This window comes from Eleutherodactylus coqui, chromosome 2 (assembly GCF_035609145.1).
Source record: "Eleutherodactylus coqui strain aEleCoq1 chromosome 2, aEleCoq1.hap1, whole genome shotgun sequence".
In the NCBI taxonomy this organism is placed as follows: Eukaryota; Metazoa; Chordata; class Amphibia; order Anura; family Eleutherodactylidae; genus Eleutherodactylus; species Eleutherodactylus coqui.
The window spans coordinates 53,219,438-53,237,012 of record NC_089838.1 but is presented as its reverse complement, the minus strand read 5'-3'; the positions used below and the strand labels follow the sequence as shown (position 1 = coordinate 53,237,012).

At 44.9% G+C, this 17,575-nt stretch overlaps 1 protein-coding gene across 1 annotated transcript in view; it reads right to left on the bottom strand.

Moving 5' to 3' along the window:
- CECR2 (CECR2 histone acetyl-lysine reader) overlaps window positions 1-17,575 on the bottom strand; it is a 35,490-nt gene that overhangs the window by 14,787 nt on the left and 3,128 nt on the right. Inside the window, exons 2-8 of the mRNA XM_066590982.1 lie at window positions 6,804-6,898; window positions 6,487-6,670; window positions 6,266-6,399; window positions 5,650-5,727; window positions 5,469-5,521; window positions 2,009-2,175; window positions 1,488-1,571 (exon numbers count right to left, since the gene is read on the bottom strand). Of these exons, the coding sequence (XP_066447079.1) occupies window positions 1,488-1,571; window positions 2,009-2,175; window positions 5,469-5,521; window positions 5,650-5,727; window positions 6,266-6,399; window positions 6,487-6,670; window positions 6,804-6,898 (795 nt within the window). The remainder of the gene's footprint in view (window positions 1-1,487; window positions 1,572-2,008; window positions 2,176-5,468; window positions 5,522-5,649; window positions 5,728-6,265; window positions 6,400-6,486; window positions 6,671-6,803; window positions 6,899-17,575) is intronic.

Genomic DNA, 17,575 nt, shown 5'->3' with positions numbered 1-17,575 from the left:
CCCAAACCCACCAAACACTTGATCCGTTACATCCAAGTACAAAGAAGGATGTGCATAGTCTCATATTATGGAGTAGTCATAAAAAGGTTCACATAACAGATTATGCGCTAGTCTTACTTTACAAATCATTTCTTTCTGCTTCAAGTCTTGCCAGGTTCAATATTACAGGTTAGAGGAAATAAGAGAACTGGCAATACTAAAATTGCAACGCTGCGTATGGCTACCAATATGGGTTATATAGTAGTATATATCTATTGTTTTAATTAGTTTATATTATTTATGATAAACTGGAAATTATTCATGTTATGATTGATAATTTGATATTCTTCATTATTTATAGTCATGTTACTGATATTGAAAATATAATGAATAGAGATGAGCGAGCATACTTGCTAAGGGCAATTACTCGAGTGAGCATTGTCCTTAGCGAGTACCTGCCCGCTCGGAAGAAAAGATTCGGGTGCCGGCAGGGGGCGGGGGAGATCTCTCTCTGTTTTAATATAATTCCTGATATACATCTTTTTTCTTTTATAAAAGGCAAATGGTAAATAGTTTCTATTTATATGAATCTTGATTGCACATCTATAGTATCAATATTGCTGACCTAAAGGGAATAAGGCAGCATCTAACATACTAAATATATAAAGGGTTAATAATCAGCTGGTTTTAATAGATTGTGGTATTTAAATGAATAGGTAGTGACTTTTTTTTTTTTTTATACGAGGTGAACAAGGCTCTGCTGAGCTGAAACGCGTTCTTCACGCTTCTGATTATGTAAAGCACTTATTTCAATAAAGAGAAGACTTTACTCACTAAAAGTGTTCCCATTATCTGGACATTTAATTTTTACAACCACCCGATCGAGTGAATTTCGGACGCGAGTATTTATCATTCTCTACAAATGCAAATACAAATGAGCGGACATGGATGAAGCAAGGTGAGATAACCTTTTCTTGTGAAAGATATATACCAATAGGATACTTGTTTTTGCCAAGCTCACTTGCCGTATGGAAAATGACATGACTAAAGGCATTTTCAGGGAAATATAATTATTAATGACCTGTCCTCAGAAGGTGTCATCAATAATAGTGTTTCGGTCAGGGTCCACCACTTGGGATCTTGATCAGGTGCCCGCCGTCAGCGCCGCTACACACAGGGATACTGAGCAGAAGCTGCGGCTCCGACCCCCGTGTAGTGGCCAACACTTATAACTGCAGGATAAGGTCTCATTAAATAAAATCAATAGGAGCTGCACTTGCAGTTACAAGCGCTGGCCACTAAACAGGTGTCTGAGCAGCAGCTTCCGCTCTCATCCCATATGTTGCAGTATGGACAATGGGCGCCCGATCAGCTGATTGGATCCCAACTTTTGGTAACCTATCCTGAAGATATATTGATAGTATTTTCCTGGAAAACCCTTTAAAGTTTGCTATGAGCAATCACTTTTAGATGTGGCGCCCGCCCATAGTTCCCAGTTAGGTTCTCACCTCCTGCTGAAAAGATCTGAACCCAGAATGACTGGCTAGTCTTTTGGAGGTGAAATGCGTCTGTTCATTTTGAATTTTGGTCTCCTAAAACAAAAGGAAAAAAAAAAAAGAAAGAAAAATTTGTGAAACGAGTCATAATAAAAACTGCACGTTTTATTGTATCACCAGCTGAAATAAGCGTCTATTCACACTATGGGCCACAGCTGGCACTATAAGGGCTTTTACCCACTAGCTTTTTTTTTTAAACACTGCGATATTGCTGCATTTTTTCACTGCAAATATCAATAGGACTTTCTAATGTTAAAAAAAACAAAAAAACCATAAAAATTGCAAGTTTGTGCTTCTGCGATTTTTGTGCGATGCGATTTTAACATTAAAAAGTTCAACTGACATTTGCAGTAAAAAAACGCTGCGATATGGCAGCGTTAAAAAAACGCTAGTGGGTAAAACCTTAAGTACACACAATACATTGCAGTCTGATTAGATCTGAGTTTAAGATCATTTTCTGCCCTGTATTTCACCTTCTGAGAGATCATATTGCAGATTTCCGGTAGGAATTCCTCACTAAGAATTTTATAAAGATGGCGGTCCTTGTGCGATGTCCTGTCCCGGAAACTCTCAGTCACCTCTCGCCATTCCTGCTCCGTCTGGCAGAGGAGACACCAAGATCCCTCCCCGGGAGAACTAGCTGAGAAAAAAAAGACAAAGGACGACCACAAAACAAAATCCGTTATAGTTCCAGTTGTGATTCAGATGCAAAGCAAAAAGACAGCATGGCATTCATGGTTATAAGTCAGTGCTGCCCCCCTAGGAGTCAAAGGGGAACTCCACCACAATTGGCAACTCTATCACAGTGGGATGGGGGTACTTAAAGGGATATTCCAAACTCCTTATCCGCAGAATATCCACAGGATGGAGGAAACTTCGCTGATTGGTGGGAGTCTGACCACTGTAAGGCTTTCCCCACGGATCCCGAGATTACAACCCTGCAATATCTCAAAGTGGGAGCAGCAGAAACCACATATGCGCATCTCCACTCCATTCACTCTAATGGGACCGCCAGAGATATAGTTGAATGAACTTGAGCTCTGGTGATCCCAATTGCGCTGCAATTGCAATGCCTGATCTGTGAAGGTCCCAGCAGAAAGTCTTGCCCCAAGATTGCAAGTTATCGCCCATCAATACAATAGGGAATAACTTGCTGATCAGTGTGGGTCTCTTTGCTGAGAAGCCCACCAATCTCAACTTCAGGGGGTTTCGTGTCCCCTGTCATCCTCACTATGGGGTTACTGCACCCCTGCAGTGAGGAGGAGACAATTGAGCCAGGTCTCCATCAGCCCCATTGAAATGAATGGAGCACTGACCATGCATTTCTGGCTAGCGCTCCCTTCATACTGACATCATAGTGGGGAAAGAAGTGACCCCCACAGTGACAAACAGAATGGAGCACGGGAGTCCCATTCTGCAGATTGGCAGGGGTCTCAGCAATGAGACTCCCACTAATCAGCAAGTTATCCTCTATCTTTTGGATACGAGTTTAACTTGCACTTTTGGTACAACCCCTTTAAGTATCTCTAATAGTCAATCCATCATTTCAAACCCATCTCGACCGAATACTTCTCACAGCTGAGGGTTTGATACAGTGTACAGAGTAAAATATTCCAGGGGAAAACCTCAGCTGTGAGAAATATTAGATCAGTACAGGTGCCAGATTAATGGAAGTCTCCTATATCAATAAAGCAATGTGAAAAACAGAAAATTAACCAGCGCTCCGGTGCTTTGGAAAATGGCAGATGATGCAAGGTAGTGCAAACGAGGTGTATATGATGTGGATGTTACTTACTTCGCAGGGGTGCTAGTGGTTAAGCACCCCTGAATCCAAGGTAGCAGGCAGAATTCAGAAGGTATATATAGTAATTCCTTTTTATTGCGACGCGTTTCGGCCGTTATATCGGCCTTTCTCAAGCATAAAAACATCTATGTATATGAATACAAGCATCTCCCATGTACGTAGTTTCTATATATATCTCATATATATACCTTCATTTTTCCCGTCATATACTTGTTAAATACTACACAGAAATGGTCCTGCAGTATATTTACTATTCACTCTTAGTGTAAAGTTAATCTTGGTATGTTCCTTCTCTGCATCTATAATGCACTTCAGCCAAAAAATGTATAGATCCAATTTTCTATTCATAATGCCCCTCGTTTGTAGCCATATGGTATCGTGCAGCCAATATTGTTGGGCTGCACTTACTAATATTCTATAGCTATTTTTAGTAATGCCATCATACTCAGATAGCACCTACGGGTGCGTTACACAGGGAAAAGATACTCGGAACATAGTCCATGTTCCATGAGATTCTTACCTGTAGATCTATGAGGGACTTCCATGTGTCTAACGACACCCCTCTAAGACTTTGTGCTATGAACTAATATGAACGCCACGGGATGGACTACTGAGGGATTTTGACGCGTTCAGCGTCACTTCCTTAATACCCCGCCCCATAAGTCACCATGACAACGTGTATGCTGCGGTCCGGAGCGCCATTACTCCATCGCACACGTCACTGGAAGTGCGCGCACCAGTCATTCCAGAGCCTCCATAGCGACCCGAACGCCGCGGGCAGCACGCAAAGTCCCTACCGCGAGCGTCATTAGAAGTGCGCGCGCCGGCTACCCCAGAGTCACCAAGGCAACATTAACGCTGCGGGATTGAGCACGAACCGCACTAGAAGCCCGCGTGTATGTTAGCCTAACGGTAGCAAGCAACAGGTTTAGGAATGTCGTTAATGTTATTAAACTCCCATAAAGATCTGTTTTGTGCCTTTTTATTTATTTATTTTTTTAAAATTTTATTTATTTAATTTTTTTTTTTTTTTTTTTTTCCCTTCTCTTTCTCTTTTCAAACTGCCAGGACACCATTATGATCATGTGATAACCACACCCACCTCAGTCAAACCCTGTTAGCCTAGCGGTAGCAAGCAACAGGTTTAGGAATGTCGTTAATGTTATTAAACTCCCAGTAAGATCTGTCTTTTTTTTTTTTTTTTCTTCTTTCTTAAAACTTTAAACTGCTAGGACACCATTATGGCATTATGATCATCTGATAACCACACCCACCTCAGTCAAAACCCTGCTAATTATGCCACAGGCTAACAATAAGACCTGGCATCGGTTTAAGACAATAATAGTATATATAGGAACTCTCTGGATATTCTATATCATCTAATCCACACGTTCATGAGGAGTATATAGATAGGTGAATTTCTGAATTTATATATATATCGAATAAGTGATTATTGACATTTAACCCCTTGATGTATATTCCAGTGCATGTTTTCTGTTTAACCTATTGCACCATCATGTTTGCAGGCCATGCAACTGTTTGTTAGTTACCTACACTATATAATGCAGGCATGTTATAGATGTTTTTATGCTTGAGAAAGGCCGATATAACGGCCAAAACGCGTCGCAATAAAAAGGAATTACTATATATACCTTCTGAATTCTGCCTGCTACCTTGGATTCAGGGGTGCTTAACCACTAGCACCCCTGCGAAGTAAGTAACATCCACATCATATACACCTCGTTTGCACTACCTTGCATCATCTGCCATTTTCCAAAGCACCGGAGCGCTGGTTAATTTTCTGTTTTTCACATTGATCTATCCCTATCCCGTGGTGGTTTTTTCATCGCCGGGAGCAACCAAGACGCTCTCCTCAGGATGTCTCGTGAGACCGGTGCGAGGAATTTCTTTCTGGATTGACACGCCATCTTGGATATTGACGCACGGGCACCCCACAGACGGGCCCGGCGTCACGGGGTGAGTTACCTTCTGCACACGATTGCCCCATATTTATTTACGTATATTCTCTGTATTTTTTGACAACCACGTCTTATCCATTTCTTGGAGCGCTATCCATCTTTATCTTCTTTTTTTCTATATCAATAAAGGATACTAATTGTGGCTCTTACCAATCTCGTTCTTCACAGCCTCAATTGTCGGCAGATTTAGATCCAATTTCTCACTGTCCAAAGAGAAGAGGAAATCTATAAATTTCAGTCTTACTGCATAGAAATCGGCATCTAAGCAACCTTTTTCCCCTTCTGGCGCCATTTGTTTGCCCCGTGAGAAGCAGCAAGGAGGGTCACACACCTGAGAGGCTCCTCCGGGAGCTTCTTCTTGGGCGGTCGTCCTCTCTTCCGGATAGGTTTTTCAGGCCCCGCAGCAGCTCTGAAATCACCAAGACAAGAAGATTACAAGAGAAGATTAGAAAAAAGGAAAAGGTGCCAACGTACAAGACACCACACCTATAGGTATAGGTCTTATAGAGACAGCAGAGAGGCGGCTGCTGCGTGCCTTTACCAGTAAGATGCAAACAACCTTCTTACCTTGCTTCCCAGAGAGGTGACACCAGAACTGCAGCCAACAACTACAGAAAGCTGGTGGACAAACATCAGATGATCAGTGTGTAAAGATAACACCAAACAGGTTGGGAATGCTCGGGAATAGCTTGCAAAACTGCAGAATAGTGAGTGCAGCTCTGGAGTATAATACAGGATGTAACGCAGGAGCAGTACAGGATGAAGTATTGTATGTACACAGTGACTCCACCAGCAAAATAGTCAGTGCAGCTCTGGAGTTTAATACAGGATGTATGTACACAGTGATTGTGTGGTTTGTGTGGATTTATCTATACATTCACTGTAAAACTGGGAGCAAATGTAAACGTAAAGAGAAATGAACAGGTCTGGAGGTCTCTCTTCCTTACTCTTCCAGGGCCCGCTGCCTTTTCTCCCACGACGGTTCCTCTTTGTATAGTCTGGTCCCATAGAAGTACCAGTACAAGTTACCCACAGAATCTTCTCCCAGAGGCTCCACACGCAGGCTGTCCCCATCCAGACCCTGAAAACACAAGGATATATATAGTCATGTTCCTGCTTTTCTATAGTTTGGATTGAGAGCAGAAGGGGCAGGAAAGAGACAACGAACCTTAAGGAGGTCGAAGACGTCATCTGCGTCCAGTCGGTAGTCGCACAGGCGGTGCAGGATCTCCAGCCTTGTGCGCAGCGGCAGCTGGTGATAAGTGGCCCCCTTGAGTGGGTTGGGTTTCCCCTCTTCCAGTTCCCAGCGGTAGCTAATAATGTCCTCCAGGTATATGTGGAAGGTCTGAGGACTAAGAGAGCGACAGAGTGCATTATGTTTTATATCACAGTGGATGACAAGACAAAGACCCATTGAAGCAGGCCCAGAATGAAACTCCTCGCTCCGTGCCTTTCAGAGCGCCTCTTTCCGGTGACCCCACTTACGTGATGTCATGTCGCTGGTAGCAGCCCTGCAAGAGACAGGACAGAAGCTCGCTGAGGAACTCCACATCATCTCGGTACAAAGCGTCCTCCAATTCCTGAGGGAATAAAAAGTTATTATATATCTGCTCAAGATAAGCTACTGTTCTCCTCTATCAGCTACTTATTGCACTTCACACTCTCGCTGTCTGTCCTTTTACAATCTATGGAGGTACTTAAAGGGGCATTTCAAGATTGAACTAGTGATGAGCCATTCTCAGGATAGGTCATCAATAGCTGATCGGCAGGGTCCCCAGTGATCAGCAGTTATCCGTCCCGCTGGCAGCACAGATGAAGTTGGAAGATGCCAGCTTGGTAAACTTTGCAGTGGCAGGCGCAGAATTCAATGCAAAACTGACCCAGCTGCTGCAATGTGTACCAAACTGGCATCTTTAGACTCCATTGCCACTGACAGGGGTACGGATAATGGATCACCAGGGGTTCCAACTGGCGGACCCTCACCAATCAACCATTGATGACCTATCCTGAGGCTAGGAGCTCAGTCCCAGAGACCTCCTTTAAGAGACATTCTCTATTAATCTGTAAATAGCAAGGTTCTGCAACTTTCTAATAGACTGTCTCACATTATCACTATTTTCAAGACCTCTGCTTGCTGAAAGTGAACTTTCTAATCCTATGTGTATGGGCATCTTAAACGGGTTGTACCAGAACTGATTTATCACATATTCATAGGAGAGGTGACAAAATTTTAACTGGTGTGGGTCTCACCACTGAGACCCCCCCCCCCCCCCCCCAATGATCCCAAGAATGGTGGTCCCATGTCCCCTCATTGCAGCCTCCATAGTGAGGAAAGTGAATTGATCGGTGGTCGCACATGCACGAGCACTCTTATTTCCAGCAACCCCACTGTAATGAACGGAGTGGCCACTGCATGCAAAGCCCCCGCCCCATTCAACCTTCTTTTCACTACGGGGAATGCAGTCAGACTGCAGTGAGGAGAATAGGGGAACATGCAACCCTCGTTCTTATTATTGGTGGGGGTCTTAGCAGTGAGACCCCGACTAATCAGACCTTTATCACCTATCCTATGCATAGTTGATTAGAATCCATTCTGATAACCCCTTTAAGGGTACAATTAGAGGGCAGAATTCAACATGGATTTTCAGCATGGATTCTGCCTCAGAAAACCACAGTAGAAGTTCGTAGCTGAGTGGTGGATTTCTGCTGTGGCAGCTATGCAAATAATTGGCTGTGGATGGGCACGCAGATTTAGTGCTTTTCAATTGGCAAACCTGCACTCGAAAACACGGAATTCACATCAAGAAGTGACATGTCATTTTTTTCTCCTGCAAACAGATCTGAAATCCACAAATCTAGACTCCGACATGGACTCCCACTGAATGTGATGCTTGCTTGCCGCAGATTCTGCATCTAAAATCCGCTAAGCGAACATACTCTACATGGTAGGATCTGACATGGAATTTTCCATACTGCTAATCTGCAGCCGTTTTTGCCCTGTAGATATGTGGAAATTGCAGAGCGATTCAGTGCGGATCGCCATCAACAGGTCACCTGTCACTACTTCACATGAAAATGTGTCAAAATCTGCATGCAGACTTAATTAACAGGGCTAAATTTGCAAGCAGATCCATGGCAAACACTGAAGAATAGCCTCCAATTTTTACTTTTACAGGCAGAATCCACATGGGAAATTCCACATCCTCTCCTGATGCTACCTTTTTCCCACATGATACAATGTATCCGTCCGGAGCCCAGAGGATTGTCTAGATTGGATACAACTATATCCAACCCTCAGCTGTGACAAGTATATGGGCTTTCAGCAATTGAACGTAAACATTTGCAATCCACTAACAGCAAGCAGAGATCTTAAACATGACAAACATTCAAAGACAAATCTGATCAAAATAAGCGCATTCTGCCATTGAATGAATTTTGCATTCAACAAGTTAATGCGCAGCAGCGTTACACCAGGCGTTACCTCACCACTGAGGGCACAAAAGGCTTGAGATCAGCTCGCCTAGCATTCAAGGGGTTAAAAGTCCCAGCTGTCACTGCAACTACAGAGAGTCCTCTTACTTCTGCTGTCCTGACTTAAGACAGACAGGGTGGCAGCAGGGGAGGGGCGGGGGCCATTTGAGGACCCCTATACCCATTATGCAGGCACATGCAGAAGCCTCTCACGCTGCAGAATTAAACAAACAGGCAATGAATGGAAAGAGGTGATAAAAGAAAAGGCCTTTAAGAGCGGCGCAGGGCCCTGTGGAGCGCCGGAGACGTACAGAGTCTTCCTGGGGTGAGGCAGACAATGGGCAAGAGACAGGAGGGAAGGGGGAAATCGCAATCAAATGCCAACGTCAGCCACTGATACAACAGGTCATTAGTGACATCGCTAAGGACTGCAAGCTCCGGCCCCTTAAATCACTTCGAAGCACAAGTGTCTGCCCATCTGTCACCACACCCTACAGCTGGGCCATGGGGGTGCAACGGCCTCCACCAAATGCGTCAGCTTGCGACTTGATGTGAAGATGAAGTGACGGTAATGTTACTCACTCCAGAATATAAGATCCAACTGCTTACATGAGGAAATAATGGCGGGTCTGTTTGTACCGCGCAGTCAAATTTGGGGTTTTACCACAGATTTGCTGCACTTTTTTTTTGCAAAAGTGGGGCGATTACTATTCGGTAAGACACAGCGGGTTTTTGGGGTGTAGAGAACACAATTTGACTGTACCATGTGGATGTGTCCCCCCCAGGCTAGGTGAATATGGCGGAAACAACCACAAAGGTTTCCGTGCAGATTTTGCCATGCAAAAGGCCAAAATCTTTCTGCAAAATCTTCTATGCAGATCTGCATTAAGAAGTGACTGTAGCCACGGATTTCTGCTGCGGTTTTTAGGAGGTGAAATCCACATACTCTTAGGCTGCCAATACACGCGGCATTTCACCACTGCAAAACGCAGACGGAGATCCGCTAATCGCCGGTCAGTGTCTCGACTAAAACAATATGACAAGTCCAGGTGCCGGCCAACAATCAGTGGAGCTCCGCTTGTGTTTTACAGCCGAGAAATGTTGCGGAAATCCATGTCGCCAACTCCTCGATGCTGATTTTTTTACCATAGATTTCAAGTCCGTTTTGCAACATTTCACTTCTTACCGCAGATTCACACAGAATCCACGTCTAAAATTCTGCACTTGAATTTTGCCCACTGACAAGTGCTAAATCTGCCAGGGGGCAAATTAGAGGAAGAAATACGCAATTTATCCACAGATTTCTGCTGCACAATCCATGAGTAAAGTTGCAATGCAGAGTCCGCCGTGTGAACACCTTTGCGGACTGTTCACGGGTACTGGAATTGGCAGCAGGTAATTAACTGCATTTTACTCATCCACAGCGCGAACTCATCTACAATGCAGATTATACATCCGCAGCATGTTATTTTACGACGTGGATTTTTACAGTGGATTTCACCTCTCCAAACAAAAAGGGGTGAAAAATTTGACAAAATCTGTGACGGATTTTATGCTGTGGAATTCCACTTCCACTCCAGCTTTAGCCACAATGATTAATGCGACAGCTCAGTGTTGGTTTTAACCGAATGCTAAAAGGGCGCAGATTCTGCCGTAGATTTCGGTGTAGAATCCGTACTAAAAATGGGCTGTGCGGACGGGTAGGAGCTGCTGCGGATTTCAAACTACTGACATGATGCGGATTTAAAATTCGTACCATAAATCAATCTCGCAGCAGATTTGGGGCTGATACTTTTCACACCATGTGGAAGAGAGTAAAATTTCATCCCTGTTGCTTGTATTGTAAATGCTGTGGATTTTCCATGTGGAAAAGCCGTAATATTTAAGGTTCTTTCAGACGTCTGATCTTTCGGTTGCACGAGTGAACGATGTGGAAGTGCGCTCATACAGCCTGTTTATACAGATAAGTAGTTCGCTAAATCGTTCACATGTACCGTACCAATCAAAGATCGGATTTAAACTGAACGATTCGCAAACGACCCAACAATGATTTAAGTCAACGAATTCTTATTGATCGTTGCTCGCGTTTCATTCAAATTCGAACAATGCAGTGATTTTTTTCGGAACGATAACAGTTCCGTGTAAATATACCCTTTCTGTGCGCCAAATGTCACCATATGCTTATGCCTCATCACCACTCCAGGGGGGTAAACTGGATGGAAACCATGTGCAGCTCATTATCAGCGCCATCAGTTCCTGAAGCGTTGTGACACCCGTGTCACCAGCTGTTTATCAGGCAGCAGCGCCAAACAATTATTACCAGGATCATCTAAACTTTAGGAAGGGTGCACACGTTGCGGACAAACAGCATTTTATGACTGCATTTTTTTCCCTGCAAAACTACGGCAAAACCGAATCATTCCACTGCAAATGTATGATTTGACTGATGTATGAACTGGCCTTTACAGAGACAGTGCTCAGTTATTATATGGCAGAAAAGCCACAAACTTTCTGATAGATGTTGTGCTTGAACTTCTGACAGCTTTCAGGACCTCTGCTTGCAGTCACTGGATACAAACCTCCTACTACTGTAGCCAGGAAGCAGATAAGAGCAGAGAGCTTGATGGGAAACATGAGGGGTGGGGGAATATTGAAAGAAAAAAATGCTGAGATTTCACACAACTTTGTAAAAATGTTTTGAAAACCAACAATCAAACAAGCCAACCAACCGCAGCATGAAGATGCATCCAAACCACAAAGTTTGGTTAGGCCCAGAGTCCTCTGACAATAGGCGGCAGTTTTCACTTACACGGTGTGATTTGTGCTGCCCTTCAAATGAAGGGGGTGGTTTACATGTAGACCCTCCTGTATGGGAATTTACACCCACATTCCCCTCCCCCGGTCCTAGCTGAATGTCCTGCTGAACTTTTAACCTGGCCAAAGCCAGATAGCCAGAATCCTTCACATCTACAGGTTGTACTGCAGCCCCTCTACAACCTCTCCAGGGTGTCCCAATACAAACCTGTAACTCAAACCCTTACATGCCATGGGCCATTTATAATGGTCGGGTCTTATGAGTTTGAGGGGCTCTTGGCCCCCTCAGGACAACCTCTACAGATAAGAAAGGACGAAGAGCTGATCATCTTTACCCTCACGGGACAGATACAGGCGCACAAGTTATATCCCACGACAGTGCGACACGCCCGGCAATGAACAGGTTAAAACTTTACAAAAGACCCCATGAAAGAATCTATTTGACATTTCAAAAGCAAATGGCCCTGGGGGGCTCCAACAGTCCCACCCACCCCCTGCAGGGCATCCTCCCCCCAAGGAGGTGTGAGGCCCTAACAACTCCCTCCTTGAGGCTAGAATCACACTGTATGCTGAGCACTTGGAAAGTATGTGACCCCCCAGGGCAGCATCATGTAGTGTAAAAAGGGCCCTTAGGTTCAAGGTCCATACAGTTCTACATAGATCGGGCCGGCAATGCGGCTCCATGCAGTTTGCTAATGTTGTTAGCGACCGCACCGTTTTAGGCGAACAGCACAGTCTTTTGGGTGCGGCCATTCCGCTAGAATTCTGTCCCGTGTAACCCCAGCCTTACATAGTTAGCAAGCCACATGGACTTTTATCACCGGCATCAACTAGACCCCAAGCCTGGAGGGTCTATGAGCCGAGATTCCCACCGATCACTGGAGTGAGTGACTAACCAGCGTTACACATTATATTCCGGTCCATCGATGCATACGCCGAAAAGCAAATATGGTGGACTTGCACATAGCAGGAGGAAAATAAAAATCGGATAAGAAAAACAGATTTCATCCTCACCAAATGCTTTTGCAATCCAGTGGGATGAAATCTGCAGTCAATCCACATTATTTGCCATGTCTTGAGCTACCCGAAAACTGGTAGAGGATACTCTGGAGGACCCCAAAAAAGGTCCAGCTGAAGACGACCCCGTATGGAGATTTTGTCCCCCCTCCCCCCGGGTCCATTTGTTATGGGAGGAGCCAGTAATAAGCTACTAGGGCCCTTTTACACTGAAGAATTCATTCGGATCGTGCGGGCATAAAAATCAAAATGATGATCGGCGTGTGTAAAAGAGGCCATTGTTTATGCACGATGGCCCGCTCCGCCTCCATTCCCTGAGCCATCGCCGGGCCGCTCCACCTCCATTCCCAGAGCCATCGTTAGTACTCATAACAATTAGCGCTATAAATAGCGCACGACAGTCGTTCCGTGTAAAAGGACCCTTATGACCCTATGGCTTATTCGTCGGTTTCTTTATAGTATGCTGTAATTATGGAGGGCGGTCCTCAGAATAACATCCCTTGGTGGATGCAAAGACCCCATGACCATCCAACACTAACAGCCAAGTCTATTTTAATGGAGGCACCATCAGTACAACCCAGAGACACAGTGTACGAGGGGGTACCAGTGTCTGTTCATTATCACAATTGGTAGGGGATTTATGTGTCTCTTCCGATAGGTGGCGCTGCAGAGGAATTATATCATCCCTCATTTGCATACCTTATATTCCCAGGGAGCATTGCATGGCCTATAAGTCTCCTCACTCCCGGCTCGTCTTCAACCAGTTAAGTTTGCATAAACATGGCTGCTTTCTTCCAGAACCAGCGCCAATCTTGTATAGTATTTGTATATATGAATCTGCAGACTGCTGTGAAGGGTGGCTCGGCTCCTAAAGGAAAGCAGCCATGTTTATCCACTGTCCTACCGACTAAAGGCCCCCTTCACATGAGAAAATGTGTATTTGTGCACGCCCGAGCACAGCGCATTTGCAGACTAAGCCTGGGTTCAAACAGGGCGGATTTGCTGCGGTTTTGCCGCGGATTGCCGTTGCATATCCGCACTGCGGAAAAAACGCTGCGTTTGCAGTGCAATGCAGTACAAATGTGTTTGGGCAAAAAGCTGTTCTCACAGGATGGATTTTTGCCGCACTGCGGAAATGCAGCTGCGGTGCGGTTTTTCAAGACGCAGCATGTCAATTCTTTTGACTTTCCCGTAGCGCTTTTTTGTCCATAGACCACTATGAGCGCAGCAAAATCTGCACCAAAATACGCTGCAAAAGTTAAAAAAAGCTCAAGGATTTTCCACGCAGAAAATACGCAAGAAAATATGCAAGAAAAAAAATAACCCTTTGAAGCGGTTTTGCTGCAGAAGCAGTTCTTCTGCGGCAAAACCTTAACGGAAAAACCACAGCAAAACCACAACAAATCCGCCCTGTGTGAGCCCAGCCTAAAGGTTTTTTGCACGCACATCAGTGTATTTTACTGTACTATTTTTCGTCCACAAGGCATGTTCATTTGCGCGTGGCAAACAAATACGCACTGATTGTAATAGTTAATGAGTTCCAGATGTGTTCTTTTGCCTAAACAATTACACAGTGTTTCACGCACCTCCTAACGTATTATGCGCACATTCCCATTGACTTCTATGGGGACTTTTGGTGCGCAAATGCGCAGGAAGATGGAGCATGCTGCATTTTCTTTTTTGCATTGGAACAATCCGCGCATGTAAACGAACCCATTGAAATTATTAGGTTCTATTCAATATGTATTGTGCGCGCAAATTTTGTATGCGCAAATACACTTGTGTGAATCTGGCCTAAAGGCTCATTTTATGGAAACTTTGCTTCTGCCCTAAAGTGGAGTAGTTTGCAATTAAGCACATGGTCCGTACAATGGGAAAGCAGACATCATCTAAGCTGTACGAAAAGCCGTAAAATTACCACAAGTGTATGGCTAGGGTCACACAGGGCGGAGATTTGTTGCGGTTTTGCTGCAGTTTTGACGCAGAAGAACTGCTTCTGCGGCAAAACCGCTTCAAAGGTTAATTTGGGCTTGCGGTTTTGCTGCGGATTTTCGTGCGGAAAAATCCGCAAGCGTTTTTTGTCCGCAGTGCTTTTTTACTTTTGTCGCGTATTTGGTGCAGTTTCGGCTGCGTCCATAGAGGTCTATGGACAAAAAAGCGCTGCGGATAAGACCAAAGAATGAACATGCTGCATCTTTTAAAACCGCGACGCAGTTGCATTTCCACACTGCGGCTGTGCGGAAAAAATCCGTCCTGTGAGAACAGCTTTTTGGCAAATCTCATTTGTGCTGCATTGCACTGCAAATGCAGCGGTTTTGCCGCAGTGCGGATATGCAACGGCAATCCACGGTAAAACCGCGGCAAATCCGCCCTGTGTGACCCCAGCCTTAAATGTCGGCAATACATGGATCACTAATCTGGAAAGTGACCAAATGGCGGTCCGACATGCTGAGGTTTGAAGAGTCTCAAGATCTGAGGTCATCAGGGAAAGCCATATTGAATTATATATTTATTATTCCCAAGAATCGCAGTGTTACTGGATGCGAGGAGTTAAGGCACAGTAGCAGCATCAGAGGACGGTCAGCCCTGAGGTTGTTTTCTCTCCTCCAGGACTCGTGTGACAGGACTGCTGATGAGGGAATCCGGAGGGTCTGGGTCCCATCTCTCCCCTATAATCAGCCCTGCAGCTGCTGTGCTGCACCTGGGATCTCCCAGTTGGCCGTGTGGTAACGAGCGCAAAGTACAAAACAGGACGAGTGGAAGGGAGGGCGTTGCAAGATGATGGAATAGGGTAGAAATACCCTGGGAGGGGGTTAAAGACTACTAGCACATGGCTACAACATAGGTGGGTGCTGTCCCTAGACTTATAATGCGTGGTGCTTGATGCCGCCTCTTGATTCAGCTTGCCCCAGCCGCTTGCACTCAATGGCTGCCACCATATAAATTGCACAACCAAGCTCGCTTCTGATCATAGCCTCAAAGTCAAAAATAATGAACAGCTTCCAGGTAGCGGCATCTCTTGACTCTGGCAGCAACAGAACAGCTTCCCTAGTGGTCAGTAAGAAAGATCACATCGTTGTATCAATCTAAAAGGGGTCTTCCACATACAGATAACACGCTGATCATATGATCTCCCGCGATTAGCTGTAATGTGTGAGGGAACCTAATAGCAAGCATTCAATTCCCTTAGGGCACTTTCACACTCAAGAGAAAATAGTGCGTTTTTGGAGCAATGCGCGAGTGAGTGAAGACGCAGAATTATGAAACCAACGATTTTCAATGGTTTCCTTCACATTTGCGATGTTTTTATTCATGCGATGTGGAGTGAAAAAAAAAAGAAAAAGGAATGCATGTCCTATCTTTCTATATTTTGTGTTTTTGTAATCTCCCATGTTTCCCTATGTTGCCTCCTTTTTATCACATCGCAAAGCAGGAATTTGCGTTTTTAGTGCAATGCATTTTTAACATTAGAAAGTCCTATTGACCTTTGCGCTAAAAAAACGTGCGAGAAAAATCGCAAGTGGCAGCAATGTTTTAACGAGAAAAAAAACCAGCTCGGATGCTCAAAAATCACGGGAAAAAGTTGTGGATTTTGCCGTGGTTTTCATGCATCCATATCATATTCGCCAGTGTGCAGGAGCCCTTACGGCGCCACCGCAGGAGAAATGAAGAATTGCAGTGTTTCCAATTAAATCGGTGGGCTGTCTAGGGGTAAGCCAGGTCCTCCAGAGGGGGAAATGGTCTTTGGGAAAGCAGAGGGTTATCCAATATGGCTGCCGATGCAGGAATCCAAGACTGAGCAACGGATTTGCAGCTTGCGCCGTCGCATGTAAATTACATTTATTGAATGCGGCCAACCCAATTTTGGCAATGCAGATTCTGCGTCAATGAGCGACACGGGTTTTAAAATGGCCACGGAAAACCTGCCGATTTTCACGTGGATTACGCCACAGAATCTGCGGGATTTTAGCTGTGCGAGCGCCCCCGTAGGCGCTGTGGATATGATGCAGAATCCGAGCAGATATCATATAATCTGCACAGTAGTCTATTACAGAACGGAAGTGGTCGCCTCTGCCGCGGACCGTATCGAAGCTGCGGATTCTGACATAAAATTTTATGCAGATTTTCCGTTATAGAAAGTCCACAGCAATTCCGGCTACATGTGAACATACAAATGTGCTTTGAAATACACTTTGAATTTTTTTCGGATTTGTGCGTACCCATGTGAACGTAAACTCCTAACGTGATATTGGAAGATTCAAGTTTTCAGAAGATCAATACTGGCAGCGTTCTCGTGTTACGGGAATTTGGTTTGCATAAACACACAGACACATTCACCATGCGCTCAGCTGCAGCTCCCAGGGCTACGTCAGCAGGGGGAGGGGAGGGGGGCGTCTCTTCCCCACAAGAAAGAGCTGGAGTCCTCCCCTCATCTTTACCACAACACAAAGCCACGTGTGTGCGCTTCGCACCAGCAGAGACGGTGGATTATTTGAAAAACAGGGGGGACCTGACCGTACTGCACCCCAATACTGTCTACAAATTAACCCCCACGCATCTCATGTTCCACTAATAGAGAAGAAGGGTGTTCTACAATTGTCACCCTTCCCCCACCCCGAAATGGCTGATAACAGGGAGTAATAGATAATTTTCAACTATTCTACAGTCTGCTTCCTTCTAAAATGGCTGATAAAGAGCAATAGCGTGCCTTTACTTGCCTTACAGCAGTAATAGCACAAAGTGAACCGAGTGACCTGAGACAGGAGATGCGAATGTAACAAGACCTGACATTGTATGGCGCCAAAGTTGTCCCAGCTGACAGCAAGTTTGGTGCAACACAACAATCATGGACCAGCTGCGCTGCATCAAAGATGACTATGGCCCCCGGTAGTCATGTGACACACCACATTCACTTCTATGAAAGTTTTAAAAAAAAAAACCGTAGATCGCGTGAA